The sequence below is a fragment of the Colletes gigas genome, unplaced genomic scaffold (assembly GCF_013123115.1).
Source record: "Colletes gigas isolate AHSC1104 unplaced genomic scaffold, ASM1312311v1 Colletes_gigas_Sc00011, whole genome shotgun sequence".
Lineage (NCBI taxonomy): Eukaryota > Metazoa > Arthropoda > Insecta > Hymenoptera > Colletidae > Colletes > Colletes gigas.
Window position 1 is genome coordinate 5284407 of NW_025106640.1, and position 25922 is coordinate 5310328.

The following is a 25922-nucleotide window of genomic DNA, read 5'->3' on the forward strand; positions in this document are numbered from 1 at the left end:
CCATTCGATTATCAATCGAAGAATTTTTGTTCTTCTAACAAAACACAATAAAATGATTGTCAAGGACAGTTTAATTCAGAATGTGATCAAAAATTGATTCTTCTTTCGGCAGAGTATTTAATAATTGTCAAAAGGAAGTGTGGTACGTATTTTATGAAAATTCATTCGTTGTTTATAATCGATAATCGATTGTAACGTTAGAATATCACGAAACTGTCGACACTTCCCGTTTCGTAGCAGTCACCGTATCTAAATCACACATTTTGGAATAAATAGATCTATCATAAATAATAGTGTAAGGACTAATTAGGTGTTGTTAACACCACCGATTCAATGCGAGGTTGTGTTCTAACGAATTGAAATACTGATCACGTAAACAATCAGTGGTATTACAGCGCACTCTGTGCTTAAAGACAATGATTCTATGAATCATATTTAACCCGTTCATCGACGTCGGTAATGTTAGCAAATTCACGAATTTTACTTCTGATGCGACATCGATAAAAGTATTGATCAAAAATTAATTACGCATTGCACAATCGTATGGTTCTAAAGTCAAGATACAGGTTTTAGCAGTTTAACAGATATAACAGTTCTTTTATCTTTGCTATGGACTCTCCATTTGAAAATCGCGGGTTTCATGTGACCTAGAAGTGCTCATGTTAAATTCTATTCCGTACCAAGTGCAGCGTTGCGATCTGTTTCTGGACTCTGTCAGTCACGTTGTACGTGACTCTAAAATAATAACGGGGTCATAGGATTCCTGAAATCGTGGACAGAAAAATATACTGAACGATCGATCTACTCTGTAGATCGTTTAAGTTCACACTTACTAACTGAAATTCATATCGAAAGGATTCTTCCATTAACAACAAAGCCAAATCACGAAAATGGTTCGTGAAACGGCCATACGCGGAGCGACAGTCGCCATTGCGGAATCAATGAGAGTGAGTCGACCGTGAATGAAGAACACAGAACAGTCCTTTCGCGTCCGATAAATCTCGACTGTGTCGACGGGGTTCTCGATTGTGCGTACATCGGCGTTCGTAGCTGCTATCGATAGGCGGCCACGCACCGCCGTCAGAGAGCGTAGAAAGTGCTACTACGAATGTCGAACAGGTGTCCCCACTTCGATGCCCTAACCTCGGCGATGTTCAGTGGCTCTGCAGTGTCGAATGCATACGTATGTGCTGCGTACGAGATGTGCACCTGGAGGCGTTCTCGTTACTAGGTCATAAGAGGTGTGTATCAATGAAATTCGTGCTAATCGACCCGTTCGTCCGTGGAAAGCAGTCGCACGCAGTCACGGGAGCGGTCCGCGTGCGACAACGAGCACCCTCGTCGCGTAAAAGTGCACTCGTTCAAGTTTGACCGATCGTCCGCTCGCACCTGGCGCCTCTCGCGAGTCTGATCCCTCGGCTCCGTGTGTGCGCTCTGCGTCCTGCTTTCCTTTCGTCCTGTTCCGTGAATCTCGTGCTACGCGAACATTTCGTCGGTATCGGATTTCGCGGCACCGTCGATCGTAAAACGTTTCTTGTGTCCGGGATCGTCGTGCACATACCCCAGTGAGCCGAGAACTGTTACATGCCTGTAACGAATTCCGCACCGGTGGCTACAGTGTGTGCGTTTACTAACAGATTTCTGTGCTGGATCTTAGAATCGAAACACGTCGGACGCTCGTGGTAATTACGTCGTGGCCGAGACGGACAAGACAGTTGGCTGAACCGGAGGCTGGCCGAGCGACGATCGAAAGAGCGCACTCACGACCACGATAAAACTGGGTAAATGTCTTTTTAAGTCGAGTGACACGCGACCGATAGTCGACCATGTGGTGTGCGACTTAACGGTGCTGCGCGATATATCCGCGGCCTTACTCGTTTCTATCTGAACGTGTGGCCAGATTGTTTCTCGGTTCGTCACTGTCCACGTTATATTACGGTGGGTACGTTACGCGTTCGATAACACCGTACACGCGAATTCCGATTCGTTCCTCTTGCTGATCCAGTCGTGGAACGAGTAATCTTATTCCGCCGGCTACGTCGGTGTTCCGTTTAAAGGAATGCGGCACACCTGCTCGTCTTTTACTGTATTCCCAAGGTCCGCAGTCGGCCCCCCTAACCGTGAAACGTTATAAAGCATCGTTCGAAATCGTTCTCGATAAAATTCGATCGGCGATACAACGAACGAGAACGAGAACGAACCGATGAATACCAATGAGATTCGTTAAGATAAATTATTCACAAAGAGAAGCCAGTTTTTTCTCTTTTTCCTCGTCCAGACTGTTAAATAGGCAAACGCAGCATACTTTGATAATGATGAATACGAGTGAAAGGTTTGCCGTGAAGTTCGTTCATGGTGATGAGCGAATTGACCGGTTAAAGACGACGCGTCGCTCGGCCTGCAAGGACACGTGTACCCAGATCCGATCCTCTCCTTATGCAGTTTACGACCAACTATTCCCATTGCTGCAGCGCCCGCACAGATACAATAGGCTTGGAAACGCAATTACTGTGAAACGCGTGAGACCCGCCAAGTTATTGTTACTCGTTACGAAGACGATATTCGCGAAATCGTATCGGAACGATAATGGAGCGATTAGGAAATTTAGCTTAACGTTTACGATAAATACGCGAACGATCTGCGCGCGGCTAATCGGAACGCGATACAATTTCATTACTCGTAAAGCATAGTGTACAGGTATTTGGGAAAATTGCGTGTAGCGTGCAGTACCACGGTAAATGAATTTTCGATGCTTGAGTATTAACGTGAGGTCGACGTAATAGCGTCCGCATTTTCAGACGGAAAGCGCGCCCGTTCGTTTCAACAATTAATATGATTATTTTGTACGTCCGTTAATGAAATTGCACGGTTAAACGCAATTTACGCGCGCGTTTACAGGGAAAATGTATAGAGTTAACCTGCAAAAAGGGGACCGGAGATTTTCATCCGCTGGGTTTCAAATTTTCGCATATGTATACATAACTGTACAGAATTATGACGTCCCCACTTTTTCGATCGCGCGCAGACACAACTTCTCGGTAAATATTTACCAAAAGATCCATTCACGTTCGTACTACCGCGCAAGTACTATGATATAGGATTTTCAACGAAGAGGAATCTTATCCTGCAATTAATTTTCTATTGAATGAGAATTTTTTTTTAGAAAAACGTGTTTAAAAAAAAAACAGATAAGGTTACTTCGAGCGATTCACATCGAGATAATAATCGCGTTGTCGCGGATTGGAAAGTAGAACGTGCGAGATTAGTCAACTTGACTACATAATTGGTTCTAAAATATTGTCTTCCTTTTTTCCCCCGTTGGCAACGAGGAATTATACTTGTTGAACGATTGGCAATTAACCACTTTTTTTGTATCGTTACAAAGATGGAATTAGGCGCTTCAACGTGGCCGCGGGAGTTACCTCTGTTGCCATAAACGTATCCCCACGGATTGCTCTTTTCTTCGTCTCGCGTTAATTATGCGCGAAGCGGTAGAGTGTCGAGCGGCCTCATATTTTATGCACTACATCCGCCGCGTTTTCGAATTCGTCGGCCCCGCGACAACTCTTTTTCTTCCATCGACGTCGCGTTCCTCGCGCGATTAATTCCACGCGACGGAATTTTAAACGTACGCGTTAACGGTCATAACATGTAATAGGATCTTATCGACTCTCGTAACCATTACGACATTAGGAAAGGATGGATGTATAAACTGCCGGAGGGCAACGAGACGGCGGTTCACGAACTGACTTTGAAAAGCGAAATAAAACACCGAACAAGCTACGGGGCCGCGTAAAGAGGGCAATTTGTGTTACATTGGTGGACGCGAAACGTAGTTTTTTTTTCGTCCAGGAAACTTCAAAGGCACATCACTTTTTTAAAGCTTCGTTCATTTCGTAGACATAGCTGCTACGTGATTTTTGTTTACCCTTTTTCGCTGAGCAACTTCGTTATCACAGTTTCAAAAAGAATATATATGTAGCTGCTAGGTGATTTTTTTTTTACCAACTTCGTTATTACAATTTCAAAATGGATATATAACATTTTTAAATTGAAATCACTTTGAAATGCTGTTTTTTCAAAGTCCTCTTGATCAAGCTTGTTGAAAGTTACGAAATAGGCGAGAACAAGGAAAAGTGCATAGACGCGCTGGTAAACAGTTGCGTTCCATCTTACCGATAAGGCGCAAGGTCGTAGATTGTGTTGGTAATTGAATGATAAGAGGCCTGGCTGTTACTTTTCGCGCGTCCTCGCGAGCATTATCTAAAGGAGCGATTTCACTGGAGGTCTCGTAGAAATCCACGCCTCCGGTAGCGCATCGTAAACTGTGCCGGTGGCGTTCGCAATTATCCACGCACAATACCCAACGTCTCACGCGTCTGACATCTCTTTTTATTTCTCCTTTGGTTATTATTCGCGAACTTTATGAAACACCGTTTGCTCGCTGTGGGTTATCGCCGTTCGTTCTCGAAACCTTTAAAGACTGCTCGTTGCGCTTAAACGAGAATTGTTCGCGGCACTCGACCCGTACTACTCGCAGCTTTCAATGGACCACGCGGACCTCTTGTTATTCGATTTGTAACACTACGTGCTCGAACGTTACGGCATACATATTGTCAGATGCGGGATACTTGATACATTGAACTCGATCGATAGGTTAGGTCTATTAATTGTACGATAGATGGATCATTCCAACGAACAGAACACTTGCAGCGCGTTAACATACTCATGTTATGCGTGTGTGCGATTCGTCGGTTTTTTTCTTAACTCTTTTTGCCCGGGAAGGTTACGATCCCCTGACTTAGGATAGTAGAAAATTCCGCTTGGAATCGTAAACTACATTGATACGCGTTAAGAAACGAAATAATCGTGAATCCTCGTGTCGATGTCGAATAAAGGATAATTGATTCTGCTCGAAAGTGGGAAGTATATGCATTAAAGCGTCACGATGACAGCATCAATTTTTCACGAGGCAATTCTGAAATAATGTATCAATCATTCGGTGCATTTCCTGAACGTGTTCCATTGTTAATCCATTCTCCATTACCCGGAAAACTTTACGCCGGTTTTGTGACCCGTATAAAGCGGTGCGTAATAACGGTATTCGTACGATACCGCGGTCTTCATTGTATCGCTGGTATTGTCGGGACTCCGCCAGCATAATTGAAAGTACTACCGGCATTGCAAATCTTGAAACGTAAGATAAAATGTTGGAAACGGTGCTTAATGGCGATAGCGGAAAATTATCGTCGGGCGTGGATGGCTTTTGATTAAAAATTCATGGAAATTAACGAAGCTTCGAGTTCTTAAAATACCGGTGGATATTTGTCGTGCATTTTATTATTAAATTTAATTTTTGCATCAGCGTATGCATAATATCTGCAAATAATCTCTTAGGATCAAATATAGATAAGTATAAATAGAACATATGTCGCATGTTAGATCGATTTACGCAAACAAATCAGTAACAGCTGCCTGTAAAACTTTATTCCTGATGAGGTATACCCAAAAGTATATTCGTTATCGTAAATACTATTATTACGTTTTATTAATTTTTTTTTCCTCGAATCTCGTTTGACTTATTTATACAAAGTTCGAAGAACAAAAATGCTATGAACTTAATGGTCCCGGTAGAGGTTATATTCAAAGTAAAATGAATATTCAAATAATGGCGCGCTACGCTTTCGTCGCGTACCGTGCAAATGAATTTTATTTGTTCACGCGGGTCTCGTATGTTTGCGATCCCTGGCCACGCCAAACGCCTCGCCAACCATCGTGTCCACGACCATATAGATTACAAAGCAATAATACTGTCAGCTCTAGACAAAGAACTGAACTCGGTCCGTGTACACGAGTCACTTTTGTCCCTTCGTGGACTCTCCGGTACGTTTTCTTCGCCCAATAAGTCACGACGTGATCGCGATCGTGGACTGCGGCGGGCAGAGTGGCGCGAGTGGGCGCGATTTTTAACGGTCGGAATTTCCAGCGACGGGGAGGGGGAAACAATGGATCAGGGCGCGAGAATTTAAATCGTCGCGCGTGTTAATTACACTCGCGGCGCGATAGCGCGAACTGCATCGCGCGAGAATGACAGCGCAATGAATTCCGTTGTATTGGATCGGTTCGCTTTATGGCTCGTTTTACCACGGGTACAAGTATTGACACGGACACCGCATGTTACATAGGGGCGCGGCCATGACTGCGGTGCGCCCGGAAATAGGATTATTTCTGTTGAATCTCTCGATCAAAAATGAATTTTATCTCGTTCAGTTCTGGAGACAATGATCGTCATAAGCTCGGGGATCTCGTAACGAAATTACGCGCGGGCATAAAATACCCTATGTCAGCCACGTGTCGTAATTATGAGGAACATTAACCTACCGGGTAGGTAGTTCTTACGTTACGTTAGAGAATTAAAATTATATTTTTATAGAATATGCGAAACTTTAACTCTCCTCGTGAGAATCGTCGTTAGGTCGTCACCATGGAGATGACGGGGATTTTGGCGCCTTAAAAAAGAATAGCAACATGTGCAAAGAACGGAAAATAGCACGAGTCGGTGCTCGAACACGATTGGCCAAGAGGTAAACGAACAATCGGCAACGCCGCAAGTTTCCCGGCCATCTCGCATGTCTTCTCTGGTAAATCAGACTATAAATGTATTTATAGCTGACTTAACGTTTGTATTCAAGTTTTTAAATAGCCGGTATCGACTGTCCCGAAATCTTGGGAAATTTTTTAACTCCACGCTCGACATAGGACACTCGGGAAATTTCCACTTTTTCGCGTCATTCTAGGCATATAACTCTAAAAAAATTATATTTTTTATATTTTACTCTAATAAGTAGCAGTTATTAACACGTTCAATTGTCGTGGATGGTCCTGATATGGTCGAAGAAAGACATAACTGGAGCACAATTCCTCCCACCGGTGATCATTGGTAAAATATGAAAATAAATTCATGTAATTTCACTGATGGAAGCAAATAATTGTGCTCCAGTTATGTCTTTCTTCGACCATATCAGGACCACCCACGGAAATTGGACATGCCACCTATTATCCGGTTGGTTGATATGTGAAACAAGTTTATAAACACGTACCACAGTTGTTGCTTTGATTTACCAAATAACGTAAATTATTCGAAAACGTTGAGCGCAATTTTTTTTCTACGTCCTTTCGCTATCGTGTGAAACAGCTTAGAAAATCGGTCGTGCATATATTCAACTAATCAAGTTTGTATAAATCAGAATAGATGAATACGGTATTGCCTGAGAAATTGTCGCAGGCTCTGGGTCTCGTGGATCGGTGAGAAAAATAATGAGAGCCGGTGAAATATAATTAACACGATACTAAGCTCTAGAAAGCAGGGGATAGAACTTCGTGACGACTTTAAAAATAATTTACGTAAAAAGGGAAACGAAGAAACAAGATGGCATTTTAAATGACCGATGATACCGGAATTTCTTAGAATTCACGCTATGCACCTTTATTGGATGACGTCCCGCTTCAGCGGCGATGCAATTTAAAATACTTCCAACGAGATGAGCAAGGGCGGTTCCGGGTTTGCTCAGCGAGTTGAGACGAAATATGCTAAAGTATATTTTTAAACCTTCCTTTGCACAATTTCAAGTTTCTTTATAATCCACGTAAACAAGTGCGTTCTCGAAAACATTTCAAATAAAAATCGTTGCTTCGTTCTACTTCCTCTTTCTTGATAACGATGGTTTCCTGCAGTCTTACAAGTATTACAAGCAAAACTCCCGACAACGTGGAACGCATACGACCCACGCGGCGTGAACGTAAAGTCGTCGAAAATTGGTTCGGCGGGGAACGTGTTAAGAATGCAATGAAAAACGTAAAGAAGCGGGTAATAAAATGTCTAAGCGCTCATAGCGAAACGTTTTGAACACCGGCCGGGTATATAGTAACATCCCGGCCGTAAAACGCGATGTATCTCGCAAAGTATTGCATTTTTAATACCCTCGCCTTAACACTTTTACACGCGGAACGATGCAAACGCGTATTCGCCGCTGCACCGAACGAAACAATTGTATAAGAAACGGTCTCGCGCAGGGACTGCGTTGTCCTAGTTTTTAAAAATCTGAAACTTTTGTTCGGGAACGTGTGTTAAAAAACACCTGAATTAACAGAAGACGCGAGCGTTGTTTCAACAGCGTGAATAAAACGCGCGACACTTGCTCGGGCACGGCAGAATCTCGGTTATGCGCGCGCACGACCGGTCGATTTTCAAAATCGATTCCCCCCCCGAAAATAAAGCCTCGCGCGACAGAAATTTATTCCGCAATTTTCATTCATTTTTGAACCGGGTATCGCACCGTAGTCGATGTACGTGCGGGTACCAACGCGGGTTTGATTCCCCAGTCACATCTATTCGCAATTGAAACGCGATTCTATCGATAGAAAATTGATTGCTCTATGGAAACAAAACGGGGCGACGCCTCTTTTCGTACGTGTACTCAGACGGTGGCGAACGGAGCACCTGGTGGATTTCGAAACGAGCAATTTTTCCTGCATTTTTTATCAAAGTTTCTCAACGTCGATTCGAGCTGAATAGACGCCGTTGGCATATACCGAAGGTTAAAAGAGAGGGGAGAAGTGGTTTCGTATGGGCCCTGCTAATGGGACTCATCGGTGAGGCAACCTAACGGGCCCTACCTTCGGGACACTCGACGATCGAACGGATGTTCGGCCAGCGCTGGGAAAAATTTTAATGGGAGATTCTAGAGACCAAAATAGGACGAAAATCAAGAATAGCAATTTGTTGATTGAGGCTTCGTTAAAATGTTATTAACGCTTAAAGTTACATATCGATTGGAAAATTTCAAATCGTTCTGGAAAAAATATTTTTGGCTGCGGGGGTCAATTACAATTATTTTTGGTGAATAGATATATCCCCAAAATCCTACTCACTTTCGAGAAAAAAATTCGTGTAGGTGGAGAAATTTCATTAATAATTTTGTTAATAACTTTTTAACGAAGCTTCGATCAACAAATTAGTATTCTTGATTTTCGTCTTATTTTGGCCTCTAGAATTTCTCATTAAAATTTTTCCCAAGGGTGGCCGAACATCTTGTCCCTTTTTGGCGAGTGTGGGAGAAAATAACAATATATGTTCGAGGGACAGGGGATATTGACAGTGTGGACAATCTAGATCCTATTTAGAATGGCTTTGATTTCTTCTATTGGGGGAATCTTTCCACCATCTGTTACTCGATTTAAGAAATTTCCCAGAGTTTCATTTCAAGTTCCACGGTTCTTTGATACGAGATGTTATCGACCTTTTGTGGTCTTGATAGGGTATGGATACAGTGCACCATAGAAGGATGTTTAGTGCTTCTTCGAACGCCCTGTCCGCAGCATCGTTGCCCAGTGTTCATCGATAGTATAGGACCCATAGTGATTTATGTCTCGGATAAAATCGTAAACCGGTATTTTTTTTTCGACGGTGACCCATTAATATCGATTCTCGGGGAAAACGATTACCGAGGACTGGTTTCGGGCAGAAGTTTTCGAGTCGGGTGTGTCTGGCCCGTGGAGAATTTCAAATTGCATCGCGCCGCGAAATTGACGGAGAGTTATAGTTTCGACGATATATTGCGCGATGTCGACGTCGCCGCGAAGTTGAAACGCTTTGTAAAATCCATAACGCGTCGGGCCGAACGTTTTGTACGTGTTTCTGGAAAAGTTATTGCCGCCGGAGAGAAATACGCGAGGAACTCGCGGCTCGCTCTCGGATTCCTGCCCGAAGACTTATGTCTCGAAAATGGTGTACACCGCATCCATCATCGCGGAGCAGGGAAATGGAAATTGCATTGTTAAACTCGAGTTCTGGCGGGGCCCGTGTTTGCGATCGGAACTTCGTACAAACTCGAACATGAACCGTAAGAGATTATAATTACAAATGAGCGCTAGACAGATCGATCAAATGAAACGTAAACGAGAATTTACTAAGAGAATGTTCGTTTACTGACAGCCAGAGTGAACTGTTACCGAGTGGAAGACAAACATTCACGAAAACAAATTAAATAATTGTTATTTTAGAAATTTTCGATGAAAGATGGCGATAATGTAGACCGTAGTGTGTTATATTCTCGTCAATTTTGTCATGTTTGCATTTAATTACATCACGGGTATACTTATTCTTCGTTTTAAGTACAGAGGAATCGTTAAATTTATTGTCAGGCAAATTTAGTCAAGCTGAAATATTAATTAGTTCGTTGCTTATCAACAGGTGTGCCGTGAAAATATTTATAATAAATTAATGAAAAGACATCGTTGATTAATAGCTAAAATTCCCGATAGCCTCGCTGTTATCACAGCGAGGATATAAACAAATTGCAACCTGCATTCGGTAACCTCGAGTATTTAATCTAAACGTGCAAATTTTCAGTTTCCTGTGCAGCGTCGTTGCATAACAGTGTCATTTATCGCGAGTTTGACTTCGGAGTTAGGTACAATCAACTGAACAAGGAAATTTTTAACGCTATACGTTCCTAATTTGCCACCATTAGACTTCCGGTTGTTCTAAAAGTTGAAATAATTATCGAAAGATGAACATTTTTCAAATCAAGCCAATTAAGGGGCACTAACTTTTAAATATCGGAGGGAAATGGAGATTTTTAACAAACAAGTTGGTATAATATAATGCCGGCTAATTAAACGTTGTCAAAATTAGCGAAAACCGTCGAAGATACATACTGACTGATAAAATAGTAGCTGGTAACGTAATTTCGTTAAATACAGGGGACTGAACGCACTAATGAGAAACAAATAAATTAAGATTCGTCATGATGTTTGAACAAGTGACTATCGTAATTACGATCTATGGTATTTGCCTCACTGATGCCGCGTATGTACTGAACGTGACTTTCAGTCACGTGATAATTGACGAAGAGCAGCTAGTTCGAAATACAAAATTAAAGCAGAGTTCGACTAAAATTACAACGATATTTGTTATATCGTTTGTTAATACAAAAACATTTTTTATCTTCACTCTAGTTTAATTTGAGTTTTAGTCTTGAAGTGGACTTAAAAGTAGAGGTCCTAACAGATTCTTTTAATCCGCATTATAGTATTATACGCTCTGGAAAATCTAAGTAAACACGATTTGGAGAAACGCTTTATCGCGTCGTGTCCAACGGAGCAAACAAATAAATGAAGAAAGTAGCTTTCACGAGTATAGTTTACTTTATTAAGCATAAACGTTTCGATCTTACTTTTAGGTTCTCTTCGGTGCGATCTACACGTAAAATGGAACGGATAATAAATTCCTTATGATGGGGCGAAGCCATAACAATAGAGACAAACGTTTCGGTTCGGGTTGAGTGGCCATTTAAAAAAATCTAGCAAAATATAAACACCCTTAAAAGTATAGAGACAGAAGTTTCGACAATAGAATCGATTATTTCGCAACAGAAAAAGTTTAACTATCGAATCGAACAAAATATTGCTCAACTCTGTGCAAAACTATCCTCATCGGTTTCGCAATTTTGTTCTCGACCAAGGGGACCGGTCTCGGATGCAATAAAAAGCTTGTAATATATAAATCGTATTGGAACAGATCCGAGCGTAACGTCGAAACGTTTTTTTATTTTCTAAATATTCGAAGCGCTGAGAAATTCCAGACGTTGTTCGGTAGTTAAAAATTACGAAAGTCACTCGTGTTTCAGCGAAATTAATCCATGCATCGGTTCTCGTTAATCAGGCGGGAGTAACATTCGCGATCGAGTGAGAATCGATAGGGCAATGCGATCTCCGACATCAGAGAATCCTACGACCCGTATTAATTCGGCCAGAAATTTAGTAGAACGTTCGAATTCTCGCTCAGCCAATCAACGATCGAGGGAGAAAGGCTTCTTTTCGCCGATACTCGCATATCGGAAAACGTACACGCGCGCGCGTGTGTGTGTGTGGGTGTGGGTGTTATCGTCAAAGGACACGAACTCCAAAGCAATACTTCTCGCATCGTTGCACCTCCCACGAATAGAATTTCACGATATTACTTGGCGGTAATATCGACAGATTTCTCCGTGTCGTTATATTACCGGGCTCGACTCGTAACGGCTGCCCACCGAGCACCCATAATTTGGAAAATCGTTGATTGCGTACGACTAAACGCCGTCGTCGTCTCGTTTCGTTATCGCGACGCGTTAAGATGATACGAGAGCCACGATTGCTCGGTGATTCAGAGTTCACAGAGGTAGGACCGTCGCGATTTTCAAGGCTGCTGATAAAACTATTTTTATCCACGTTTTGGACTCTTTCCACTCCTCCGCGGGGACAGTCGCGATGCAAACGAAAGAAACACGGAGTTAAACGTTCGAACGAACCGCCTAAGTACTCTGTGTTTCTTTTGATAATTCCGACTTTTTATTGCTTCACGTATCTTTCGAGCGTTTCGATGATTCACGTTTTTAGGAAAACCGTGCGATTATCGTTATCTTTCCGACTCGAACCGTTCTTGTTTATATAATTTAATCGCGGGGAAACCGCAAAGAAAACGATACTTGAAACTTGAAACGGTACCGAATAGTGTCCCTCGGTATTGTTGCAAAAGATATTTGTAATACTACGTTTCTTTGCGTTTCATTCAAGCGCAGACAGCGATATTCGTACGAGACAGCAAACCGTAAATTATTTCTTGGAATATTATAGGCCGTTTTACATTGTAACGAGGCTACGAAAGAATAGCGATTTGCGGTCGTCGATGCGTTTAGGTTGATTCACGATCGCGGGGGCTTCAATTAACCCCGCGATTCCGCAACTTCCGCGTGCGATCGACGTTTCATCGACTACGATTCTGTCCCCCTGGCTTGGGAGAAGAACCTTACCTCGGAACACCCGAGCCCCCCGATTGAGCAACGCCGTAGTTTCCATTTTCGTATCTCGTTTGCACAAGTGCATTACATCCTAGCTTCGTTATTATTCCGCTAATTTGCCTTCCTATCCTCCGCGTGGGCTCATTCTTGCGAAATCACCGATGTCTTCCACGAGATATTCGGCACTCGCCGTGATTTCGAATTTATTGTTAACTACTACCCGCTCTCTGATGCAACGTCCGATTATTACGAGAGCTCTAGAGACGTCCATTTTACGATTCAAAATACAGGCGAGCTCGCGTAACAACGAATTAATACATTCACATATTTTTTTACGATTCGTTAAAGTATTCGGAATATTTAATTAGCAACCGTGCGATACATTAACGCGTGGGATTGTGAAAACTGGAATAATCTTGGAATCCAAGTATCTTCGCTGTCGCAATTCACGATCTTATGCCGTAGTGCAACAACTGATTGCGAAAAACCGGCGAAGTTACGAAAAATTTTGCGTCACTCGCGGAGGAGCAGGGAAGAAAAAATTGGCGAGTGTTGTAATTAATTTGCATGACTTGCTCGGTTAGCCAGAGCCCCTCGGAGCACCTGCGACTTCGAGTCCGTAATTAACAATTCCGGGACACCGTAGGTACTCCGCGGCTCTTCTAAATTCGAATTAAACGCGAAACTTTTCTAACCGCTCGCAATTTCTGCCGTTACAACGGTATCCCCGGGTTGTAAAAATTGTCCTATTGTTCGCGATGTCGTTAAAAAGTTCCGCCGTGTCGTTTCTGTTCGAAAGTCGCGTAGATCCAAACTTTCCAACCTCGAAACGTATAAAAGTTATCATCTTATTTATATGATCTTTCTTTTACTGGATCAGATACGCGACAGCCTTCGATAAGCCCGAGACTCAACAACTCTCCATACTTCAGATAACAAAATTACGTTCTAAGTACAAAATTACTTTAACACCCGACCCCCATTAACCCTAGAAAGATCGAGCAACCGCAAGCCATCGCGTAAAAGAAAAGGGTTGCAAGTTCGTCGAGCTCCAAACACGCGCAGCCCGAGGTGAACGCCAATTTATGCGAAAATTCACCACCCTCTGCCTTGGTTTCGCATCTTATTGCTGTAAAACAGCTTTGAAAGCTTTGATGCTATTTTCGGCCGTCTCAAAGCGTCAAAAAGTGCCACGAAAGAGTCGCGGGCGCGTCTCGATTTTCCTATCCAACGACCTCGATGTAACTCGAACTCGAATTTGCTACGATTTCGCGGTCGAAAGTCGACGCCGGCATATTTTGTTTGATGTTCCCTGTCGACCGGGTCGAAGTTGCCCGGGTCGTCCTCGCTTATTGCCCGGCGGGTTGCGTTCGAGCCTCGAACAGAGTCCTCGAACCACGCTCATCAAACTTCGAGCAGCCCCGCAGCGACCAGTGGCAGACTCTTGGGCAAAACTTGCGCAAACGCGCGGCGATGTCGAATGCCTGGAACGTGCGAGCTCGGTGCAGGAGGTTGATATTAACTATGGAATGACTTCTGTCGAGAGTGACTTCCGAGGTCGTCCACTCTGGACCGGATCTGTCCAACAAGTCCACGTTTCGGTATACCTCGAAGAAAAGATCGGTCAGATAAAAATTGAATCCTGGCGGACCAGTCTACAAAGTTGATTATAAGAGTTTGTATCACTTACATACTACCTACGTTTCGGTGGAGCAACATGTTTACGCGAATCATTAGCGAATAACAAAACACTCGAGAGATAAATATAAACCGATTCTACGATTCTAAAAATAACATTTTTATCGATACAAAGTAAAATGAGTTGTCCAGGGTCATTGGAGACCCTGGATGTCTTGCCATGGTTGAAAAGCGGGAAAGTTCCATCACGGCGTATCCGCAGCCTGGCATTTCCGTTATTCCCCGAGCGGTGTGCAATTATCTGGTACTATTACCCCGTCTGCTAGCTATCGCGATGAAAGTGAATTATTCAGCAGCTGCTAATTAATTAGTATCGGTGGCGGAGGCATTGCGGGCACGCCGCGATATCATTTTCCCAGACGTTGGAACGTCCTCGTTAAAGTCACGACCAGCGGTGCGTTGTTCGCGACGTTTCCGGAGAATTTCCACGGAACACTTCCACGTTGTCGCTATCGCTTAATCATTGTTAACAGCCGGCGGCGCTTCTCGCTTTCGGCACGGCCTTCGTCGACCCGCGGGACTTAAGAAGCTTACGAACTGTATAAGTAATAGACGCAGGTAAAACTTTCGTTCTGTTCTCGTTACGTCTCTTTATCTTCTTTTGCAACGTCCGCGCGGAGAACGAGAGTCGTTTCCGAGACCGATAGCTAAATCAAGCATTTAAGAACGTATTCTTCCATGAAACGTAGCATAATCAAGAACGTTTTTATTATCGAAGGAGTTTCCTTACACTCCACGTTTCGCCCGCGCCATTCATAAAATTTATGAACCGTACCAGTTGTAGTACACAATATTTTTCTTCATTTTACTTTTCAGCCGCTGGGGAAAAGCGATGATAACTCGATTGTAGAGCTATCGTCAAAGAATATTCAGATATTTAGTATTTGGAAAAATTCTTCCTCGAATTGAAGGGCGACTAGATACATTTTCATTCATGAATTCCAATCGCACGGTCTCACTTGTAAGTAACTCCAAGTCATTATGAACTGTATAAGTTACAACAGCTTTTCTTTTGGTCCTTCTGCGTCGTTCTATCTTCCTTTTCAACATCTGAGAAGAAAGAGAAAGTCGTTTAGTGACTACGATAACCGAGATCAAGCATCGAGAAACGTATTCCTCCATGAAATATAGTACGATCAGTGTTTTTATTTGCCAATTCCATGTTTCAACTATACCAAGCTATTCATAAAATTTATTTGTAAGTTATGACCTGCAATATTTTTCTTCTGATCCAGCTGCGTCTCTTTATTTTACTTTGTGGCGTTCGAGAAAAGAGCATGAGTTATAGAGAGATCAAGAAATAATAGGATTTGATCTCTGAAATATTGTGCGGTGAGTCCTTGAAAAATTGTCCGTCTTTCCCTAGAAAATATATATTTTTACTGGTATCTTTTACCTCCGTTTTTCTGCACTGTGAATGTATTCTTCCTTGAATAATTACAGGCAGCTTTTTCACTTATATCAGGCCATTCGCAAAATTTATGAACTGCACAAGTTCCAACTGGCGCTATTTTTCTTCTAATCCTGCCGTGTCACTTTATTTTATTTTATAAAGTCTGAAAAGAGAAAAGCTATCTTCGGAGCAAAAGCAGTCGTTGAACCAATGCTACTCCAAATTTCGGGCCAAAATTACCTCTGCGCTTTAAAAATTCAACAGCGCATCGCTTAGAGCTGGTAACCTTTTCATCTTGCAAAATATCCGATAACTCTGATGAATCTTTAACACCATCAAATTAATTTTAGCCTCTTTATAGCATGTCTGCATGTCACAAGTAAAAATTCTAGGACAGTAACTTTGATTAATTTTCTCCCGTTTCCGTTGTGACCCTCCATCTTAGTTTACAATGTTTGCGAAGGAAAAGTCATTTCTGAGAGTGATGTCGGGATCAAGAAGTAATTTAAGAGCAATGACGAAGTCGGTCTCCGAATGGTTGTATAGACAGTCTCCGAAGGACTATTCTGTCTTTGTTAGAAAAGTTTTTAGTTGTCCTAGTTGTGCTTGGTCCATTCTGAAGATTGTGCAAAGTCCAATAATTCCAACGAATCTTTGGCAATTCCAGCAAAAATTTTGCAAGCTTCTTATAACACGTTTACATGCTTCGTCTTAAAAATTGAAGGAATTTCTCGATGGTCGACAATTACCTACAACAAACAGAACTGTATGAAATATATTGAAAGTGAAGTAGATTATGTTGAAAAATAAAAGCAATTTAAAATTCAAAATCCTTGTATAAGCACCAGCTCCTATTAATTTTCTTCTGTTCCCATTAAGTCTACTTATCACATTCTGCAGCGTTTAAGAACAAAGCAGCATTTCTAAGAATGATATGGAGTATCAAGAGCTATGTCAGCATGATGTAAGAGCGATTCATCGAATGGCAGATTATGAATGAAGAATACTTGCGTATACTTGTTTAATAAGAATACTTTGGCATGATTAAAAACATTTCATTCGTATATTTATCTTATCTCGCATTATCTAAATACTGAGAATCATTTTTGGGAATGATAGCAGTTTCAAGAATTTGTTTTTAAGGATGTTGTGGCCAAAAGACTATCGAGTTTCTATCAGCAAAGATTTGATTATTAATTTCCTGCTGTCCTTTCTAAACTTTATAAATTCATAATGAGGTTCAAAAACAGCTGTCTTAATCTGTTTCTTCTGGAAGATGGATTGTAAAATAGGAACCGAGACCTTTCTGTCGTCAAAGGTTCAGTTATTTCAGTTCCCGTGTTCTACATTCACTGGATGAATCTTATAAAGGAATAATTCTATTACTATCTGAGCAAGCCAGCTAATTTTATTCTATTCCTCTGGCTCTTTATTTCGCCTTGACGTCTGTAAAAAATAAATTCGTCTCCGGTACAGCGGGGAACTAATTTTGGGGAAATTCGTGCCACCGGTTCTTTTCGAAGATTCTAAAACAAGCACAGAGAAATTTTACCAATTCAAACGTTCTACTTTTACATTCTGTTCGTCCCGGTTTCTTTTTGCAGCTTTACGAACTGTAAAGCAAGCAACAATTGCAACAAATTTCGTTCGACTCGCCGCCACGATACCCTTATCAGCGCGGTTTTGCAGCATACGCAAGCAGAAAATTATTTCCGACAAAGATACGGTCAAACGGTCGAAGACGAGAAACCAATTTAGATCGGCGTCGCGGAACTCCTTGCCCGGAAGGAAAATTTTTAATTAAAATCCAGGAGGAGCCTCTCCCCGCGGAAAATATTTGATTAAGTCAAAGTCTTTCTTGTTCCCCTTATCTGTTATCACGCCCGTGGAGAAAAAAAAGAAGCGGTTCGACCCAGTGGGAGTCGGTCTTTCAGTTCTTCGCTGACCAAAAAGGCGTAAAACGCGGAATAGAACGTTCATTGTTCTCTTGAAAATGACGATCCGCCAAATGAATTTCCTGCTCCGTTCTTGCGACTCCGCGCGATATTCTGCCGCTGAATGCATCAACGACTTCCCAGCGGGAGACGGTCGTTATCAAATCTGCACCGAGCGAGAATCGAAGCGCGCGGAATGCAAGAATGTGCAACGCCATGAGCTCGGATTCTCGCGTCAGGAAAAGGGAACAGTGGCACTGCTCTCGCGTGCACGCCGAAAGCAAATAGAAACGAATCGATAATGGTAAATCGTCTTATGTATTACGTACCCGATAAATAAACAGTCGGTTCTCGCGTGACTTCCGGGCTCCGTCGAGCCGTACGAAAAGAATAACAAATATGCACCGTGTTTACGAACCAATGATACGATGCAACAAGAAGCACATCTGCAGAAAAGAATACCACTTCCAAATTCATTTTTCTGGATAACGCAACCTGCTACGAGGAAATGTATCGTTTCGATTTATTTCGAGGATCGAATATATTTGTCGCCAGGTTTCGTGAATATTTAAAAAATAAATTCAGCTTTGTGTTTACTTCCGTGTATTCTACCCCACGAGACGGTAAAAAAGTTCAAAAGGAACTGTATGCCCCGAACGAACCGTTTTCTCACAAAAGACTGTTAAAGTTTTGACCAATTAGATCGCGCGTAACAGCCCTCGGGATCGAAACGCTTCCCCCACTCTGCGCGACGTATTTGGACGGAGCATGCGTGCATCGTGCGGGCTAATAGCGCGATACCAAGAGGGGGAGAAACCGCCTTCCGGGAACCATTCTACGCGATCTAATTGGTCGAAACTTTAACAAGCTTTTGTCAGAAAAGTACGTGCTTGCAATATGTACTTCCTTTTCAGTTTGTTACCTTTTTGTGGAGTAAAATATCTAGAAATAAAAATTAATTTGGATACAAAGGAATGGAAACATTTACAATTTAAAGTAGAGAATGAACACAGTTTTAATGAACTAATTAATGATAGCGTACTCGCGCATTATTTTCTTTCTGAGGGGATGATGCTACCGAACTCTGCCAGAAGGATCTACACATACAATCGTAATTTAAATTAAATACAGATATAACACTTTATATTACAAAAACATAACATCGCGCTTGTAAGCTGAAATAAGCCTCGTTTGAGGTGTCGAATGCTCGATAAAAGAAAAGATCACACCGTCGAAATGAAAAGTCATCGATAGCATCGCGTGTACGCAATAATCTTCGTCTTGTTCTGTTCCAGATACCGAACCTGGGCACAGGTCGTAGTCATGTGATTCCCCCGAAAAAAGAAGGCGACCTCTCATATTTGGTTGTGATTAGTCCCCCCTCCCCCGGTTAGGATCCCCGTCAGGCCTCTCTGCACTTCCGGCTGCGAAGATCGGGTGATGAGCTCAGGGTACAAGGTGACAAGCCCCGTCATAAAATGTTCCGTTTCAAGATTCGCATTCACACGTGCCAAGTGATACTGCTCACGTCGCTGGTATGGTTCCTCGTGGACGTGATGGTGCTGATGCTCTATTCGGACTGTATCGGAGGGTCCGGATGGGGTTGCACGGAGAACAACAAGCAGCAGACGTTGACGGAGGAGAGCCTGCCGCATCCGAAAGCGCTGAAGGAGGAACAGGTTCAGCCGACCGGCCATCAGAGCAAGAAACGTTACAAGCAGTCCGAGCTTCATTTCTGGAGGCCGGCGAAGGCCGTGCGCGAGCACAAGCGTAGTCCTGGCGAGATGGGCGCAGCAGTGCACATTTCGCCGGAGGACGAGGCCAGGCAACAGGAGCTCTTCAAGCTGAATCAGTTCAATATCATGGCCAGCGACATGATATCCTTGAATCGGTCCCTGAAAGACATCAGGCTCGAGGGATGCAAGACGAAGAAGCACAACAAGTACCTTCCGGACACCAGCATCGTCGTTGTGTTCCACAACGAGGCTTGGAGCACGTTGCTGAGGACCGTTTGGTCGGTCATAAACCGATCGCCCAGAACTTTGCTCAAGGAGATCATTCTGGTGGACGACAAAAGCGAACAAGGTGAAATATGACCTTACGCGTAAACTATTTGCGATAAGATAATATATTTGTTTAACTAGAAGAAGACAAATTCAGCCTCGTTCGTGTTACTTAATAATTACATAACGCTTGACCCGCAGATCACTTGAAGCAAGACTTGGAGGACTACGTAAAAACGTTACCCGTCCCTACGTATGTGTATCGTACCGAGAAAAGATCGGGCCTAATAAGAGCCAGACTGCTCGGGGCAAAGCACGTGAAGGGTCAAGTTATAACGTTCTTGGACGCGCACTGCGAGTGCACCGAAGGCTGGCTGGAACCCCTGCTTTCGAGGATCGCTGAAGACAGAACCACGGTTGTCTGCCCCATCATTGACGTAATCAGCGACGATACTTTCGAATATATTCCAGCCAGCGACATGACATGGGGTGGTTTCAATTGGAAACTAAACTTCAGATGGTAAGGAATTATTGATTATTTTCCTGAACTAAAGCTAAACCCGACTGTGTCTACTTGATAATTAATTGTCTTCTTATACAGCATTCGTTTATTACATTTTTAATCAATTGTACAATCGGTTTAACAATTGATTCGTCCAATTTTAATTGCAATTAAAACATTCGTTGTTGTTCGAGACAATTAACTCTTTTGTAATAATAAATGAACGAGGCAGAAACAAGCAGGAATTACTCGTTCTCCAATTAAATGAAACATTCATATGTACTCGACAAACAACATCTATTTGTGAATTTAGAACAATCGGTTACCGAGACTAAGCTTTATCAGTTATCAGAATAATACCAAATGTCTTGAACTTTCAAGGTACAGAGTAGCTCAAAGAGAAATGGACAGAAGATTAGGAGATAGAACTGCTCCCCTACGAACGCCGACAATGGCTGGCGGATTATTTTCTATCGATAAGGACTATTTTTACGAGTTGGGCGCGTACGACGAAGGCATGGACATTTGGGGCGGTGAAAATCTCGAAATGAGTTTCCGGGTGAGTATTAATTAACGACAACGTTTAATTTCTAATTAAAATTATTTAAAAAAATCGTGCAATTCCAAAGAAAACGCAAGCAAGCGAGAAATAATAAATGCAAAGTGTATAGTATTTGATTATTATTTTTTTAATACAGATTATGGTGGCTATAAAATTTACAGGTGATTCCCAGGAAAAATAAATATTGTTTACTTGAGAAAGCTCGAGTAAACATACTTTTTTGTTTGCTTTTTCAGCCGTTGTCTTCGTAGAAAGATTCTTTACAATAATGTTTTTCAGTCGTAGTTACATTGAGTTCTTTGTACGTCGAAATTGTAATACTGTAATGTAGCATTAACATCGTAGTTTACAAATTAATACTAGAACTTTCAGCCTGTGCGCTTTATCTGGTTGAAAATTGAAATTAATTTTCGTAATGTATACATAGAGTAATTTGTATTTAGTAAAACTAAAACGTGAACGCCTCTATGAGGGTCTAGTGTTAAATGGATAATTTTGTATTGGGATACTGGATGGTACAAAAGAAAAGCAAGATTTAAATTTTTTATTCCAATTAGAGGGTTTAACTATGAATACATTCACCTTCATTTGTGAAGTCATAAGTACCTTGTAGGTATGGCAATGCGGTGGGACGTTAGAAATCAGTCCATGTTCACATGTTGGACATGTATTCCGAGACAAGAGTCCATATACATTCCCTGGCGGTGTCAGCAAAGTAGTACTACACAATGCGGCTAGGGTGGCCGAAGTCTGGATGGATGAGTGGAGAGATTTTTACTATGCCATGAATCCAGGTTAGATAATAACGTGTTTAATTTCATTTTGTTTTTCTTTTGCTCTTACATGAATTCCATAAACTAACAACGTTGATTATTTAATAGGAAGTTAATTTTTAATCGTTCAATTTTGCTTCAGAAAAGTGTGCGATTATTGCAATTTTATAATAAGAAAATGGCTTTTCTACAAAAAGAAAATGCATAAGGTAAAATTGATTAGCCGTTTGATGCTTGTGCTCATATAGTGTTAATAAACTCTGACACAAAATACATTTGTATAGTGTTGGAATATATTTTAAAAAATGTATAGGTATGCATACATACTGGACGGGTATCTGATACAAGCTATGATATAATATTATTGATACAAAGAGAGAGCATATTACAACACATTATTTTCTTTTTATTTCTTCCTAGTTTGTTTCGTTTCAGTAATAACTACGTTACTATGTTCATTGCAATATGCAGGATGAAGCATTCAAAACAAACCACCTGAGTAACTTGTCTATTTTTGACTATAGGAAAATATACATTTGACTGATATACTTACTAAATCCGACATGTTTTCTCATAACAAATGTTACGTAAAATTACATACACAATGAACAAATTTCCATAAATTCTATTACAGTCGGCAATGCGTACAATAAACTAAACATTTCAAATATTAACACCCATAGTTATGTAGTTCGATCTATACTCGATTGTAAGATTAACTTTGAATGTATTTACTATTGTGACATTAACCACATTGTTTGTGCATCCACCATACAGTTTGATATTAACACGTGTGTTTCTACATAAGTATGTTATTATTACTACAAACATCACATACTTTTTCCCCAAATATTTTTACTGACACGTTTATACATGCAACATGGATTCTGGGATGTAGTTGTTATATTTAGCCATTGAATTTGATTTACAGGAATATAATTAATTTATTTTCATTTTTATACACTACAGTATAGTCTTAACCACTCATCCATCCAGCCGACTAACAAAATAAGTTTCTTTGCTTTTAGTTGATACATTTATAAACTATATTATAGGTACTGCAGAGGAGATCGAGATCCGTCTGAACAATTCTAAATCTAATGCATTAGCTCTTTTTCTTATCATGTTATGAACTCTTAATTGTAATTGCTAACATACTAACAGAACTGAGTTGGTTAGATATGGATGTGTGGTGGGACATTGGAAATCGCAACGTGCTCGCACGTCGGTCATGTATTCCGTAAATCAACACCATACACGTTCCCTGGTGGTACGAGCAAGATAGTGAACCACAACAATGCGCGACTCGCAGAGGTCTGGTTGGACCAGTGGAAGTACTTCTATTACAACATTAATCCAGGTAGCACTAACACCAGCATTTGGAAAACGAACAAACTGCAATGTCGCTGAGTCCTTATGTGTCTTTTATGTATTCTTCAGCTTATCTATCTAGCATGTTGTTTTTTTTTTTCTGTCGGGAGATTGGCATGCTTTTATAAGTTGCAAACGCTATAAGCTTCCTGCAGCCGGGTACCAGCCACATGTATATCAGATACCCGTTAACCACTGTATGTATGGGAAAATGATAAGAATACTCCGTTTGTTTCATGCATTTTTTAAATGAGAAAGTGTCACAACTAATAGATGAAACCCAAAGAAAGAGGATCGTAATATGTGAAATAAAAACTGATGTACTAAATTCGAAGTTTATGATCAATTTCGAAAGAAACGAAAATTTTTCTTTCCAATTTGACATCATAATAGAAGTTGCAGTACAGTAGCAGTTATTTCCAAGGGCAAGCATACAGCATTAATACACCACACATGGCAATTCCTTCATTTTAGCACATATTTCCGACACACTCTACTTTCAGTGAACAATTCATATATGCAAGCACATTATTGCATCACATAGATTTAAAAACTGTACAAATTAAGCGATGTTCAAATGATCATTTTACTTATAGGAGCTCGAAATGTAGCTGTTGGAGATGTATCTGAACGAGTTAAACTGCGAGAACGTCTCAAGTGTAAAAGCTTCAGGTGGTATTTGGAGAACATTTACCCTGAATCTCCAATGCCACTAGATTATTACTATTTGGGAGATGTACAAAATGTTGACACGCAATCTTGTTTAGACACTATGGGTAGAAGAACAGGAGAAAATGTTGGAATTAGCTATTGTCATGGATTGGGTGGTAATCAGGTCAGTAACGAAATTTGAAAACATGATTTTTTATCATTGTTTAGTGGCAGAAATGTATCCGTTCGACCATTATAAATTTTAACGAAAGTCTTTGCCTTTAGGTATTTGCTTATACTAAACGGCAGCAAATTATGTCCGATGATATGTGCCTTGATGCAGCTAGTCCCCAAGATTTTGTCAAAATAGTAAGATGCCATGGTATGGGTGGAAATCAAGCATGGGTTTATAATGAGGAGGTATGGTAGAAATATGAATTTAGATTAAATAAATCAGCGTTTCTTAAACTGGATTATAACGACGACGTAAATGTTGTCCTTTTGATAAACGCATTTATCTTTTTATAGACAAAGATGATCAAACACACTAATACTGGGCATTGTTTGTCGAAACCTCGCCCGAACGATGTATTACAACCTGTTCTATTACCATGCGAATCTCGTAACATTGGCCAGAAATGGATTATGCGTAGTAAATTCAAATGGCAAGCCAGCTAATACCAACTAACTTCTAAATGCAACAACTGTGTGTAACACTTGTTGTCGTATTTAATATACTACAATCAAGAGCTAACAGTCGAGAGAGACTTCTCTACATGCAAGATCAAGACAGAAAATAGTATTATATTCCATAAACTCTAGTATCATCTTTCGTCGATCCACTAAATATCAACGGTATCGGCAGTGCGACAAAAATTGACTTATACCTTAAAACTGAGAAATCGAAGTTAATGCTTTTAGTTATATAAGATTTATTTACTGTTAATAGCAGTATCGTGTATTTACTGCCATTTTTCATGGTATGCCTTGATTACTAATACACAAGAGTGTTGAAGAAAAAAAAATATTTCCAACTGTGAGTGAATGTATACAAGTGATACGAAGAGACATGTATGTGAACACTTTTTTTTAGTAAACAGTAGAGAGGAAAGCATATCAGACCACTGTTATAAATAAATCATTATTAATACAAAAGAAGAGAGACATATTTGATAATATGGGATGAGTGCAATGCTGGATGACTGCAAGATATATCAGTGTGGTAAACCACAGATATGTTTGTGACATAAATGTCACCATTATGATGGAGTGAATGTTTGAATGCAAGTGAAATTATTGTGACACTACTGGTTACGATTTAGGACTTATACTGTACAAGTTTCTAGCAATTAGGGAAGAGCACTGAATCTTTTTATACTGATATTTCTAACAGTTCCTTGCTGCATCTCGTTCGTATAATTTAGTTGTTATTTTCTTCTTATTTGTTTGGAAGGAGAAATGTACTTATACTTGAATTCGCCATAGCAATATGAGATTACATTTACGAAATATCGTTTAAGAATATGAAGAACTATCGACTGTTATTCAATGTAATGTTATATTTTAAATACTTTCTTAAATTCAAGACAGAGTGTCTTCCGTATATTCTTAAAACAAAAATGCAAAATATTTTTATGATATTCCTACTATCTTGCATAGTTACAATTCTTAATGGATTCAGACTCTTTTTATCTTCTACGTACTAGAAATATGCCGAAAGTTTTAGAGTGCAATATACTTGTTGAGTGAGACACATAGAGAACAGTTTCCTGTAAGTAATGTAAAAATGTTGTTATTAGATTCTGGCGCCCTTCCCTTATATTACAGTAGATTCGAGTTGATAATTTTTTCACAGTCCAAGAAAAAAAAAAGACGATCGACGAAGTGAAATACTTTGTCTGGAAAATGTTGACTGATAATTAAACGCATTTGCAGTTGAGAAAAAGTATAGCTGATTCTGTAACTTTCAATACGAACATAAAAACTACATTTATAATATTTAAAGTATATTATACACGATTCTAAAATTTCAATTTAGGACAATTCTAATGGCAAAGAATATACTCAATTTTATGTTACTTGAAGGAATGGTGATGGTGCAACAGATTATTGTTTACAGCATAATTATATATTTAATTATTCATGCAAAGCTATAGTATTTATTTTTGTACAGGACTATTTGATTTTTATTAAATC

The 25922-nt window shown here is 40.6% G+C and overlaps 1 protein-coding gene across 3 annotated transcripts; it reads left to right on the forward strand.

Moving 5' to 3' along the window:
• The first annotated feature begins 1006 nt into the window (after positions 1–1006).
• LOC122398122 (polypeptide N-acetylgalactosaminyltransferase 5) lies at positions 1007–25885 on the forward strand. Of its 3 annotated transcripts, none has more exons than XM_043397738.1 (9): positions 1007–1241; positions 1658–1781; positions 19160–19949; positions 20069–20387; positions 20751–20928; positions 22884–23064; positions 23672–23910; positions 24012–24146; positions 24255–25885. In XM_043397738.1, exons 3-9 carry the CDS (start codon positions 19343–19345, stop codon positions 24402–24404), a joined length of 1809 nt encoding a protein of 602 aa, XP_043253673.1. In that variant the 5' UTR covers positions 1007–1241; positions 1658–1781; positions 19160–19342; the 3' UTR covers positions 24405–25885. The 3 variants fall into 3 exon arrangements, with proteins under 3 accessions (XP_043253673.1, XP_043253672.1, XP_043253675.1); XM_043397737.1 differs by lacking the exon at positions 22884–23064 and adding an exon at positions 21545–21725 and having other exon boundaries at positions 24255–25884; XM_043397740.1 differs by lacking the exons at positions 1658–1781; positions 22884–23064 and adding an exon at positions 21545–21725 and having other exon boundaries at positions 24255–25884.
• The last annotated feature ends 37 nt before the right edge of the window (positions 25886–25922 follow it).

What these genes read in the sequence shown, in the direction of transcription:
- LOC122398122 (XM_043397738.1), top strand. Translation starts at nt 19,343, where the DNA reads ATGTTCCGTTTCAAGATTCGCATTCACACGTGCCAAGTGATACTGCTC. An exon ending in ATGGATTGGGTGGTAATCAG is followed by an intron (nt 23,911 to 24,011) that starts GTCAGTAACGAA and finishes CTTTGCCTTTAG; the next exon opens with GTATTTGCTTATACTAAACG. An exon ending in CATGGGTTTATAATGAGGAG is followed by an intron (nt 24,147 to 24,254) that starts GTATGGTAGAAA and finishes ATCTTTTTATAG; the next exon opens with ACAAAGATGATCAAACACAC.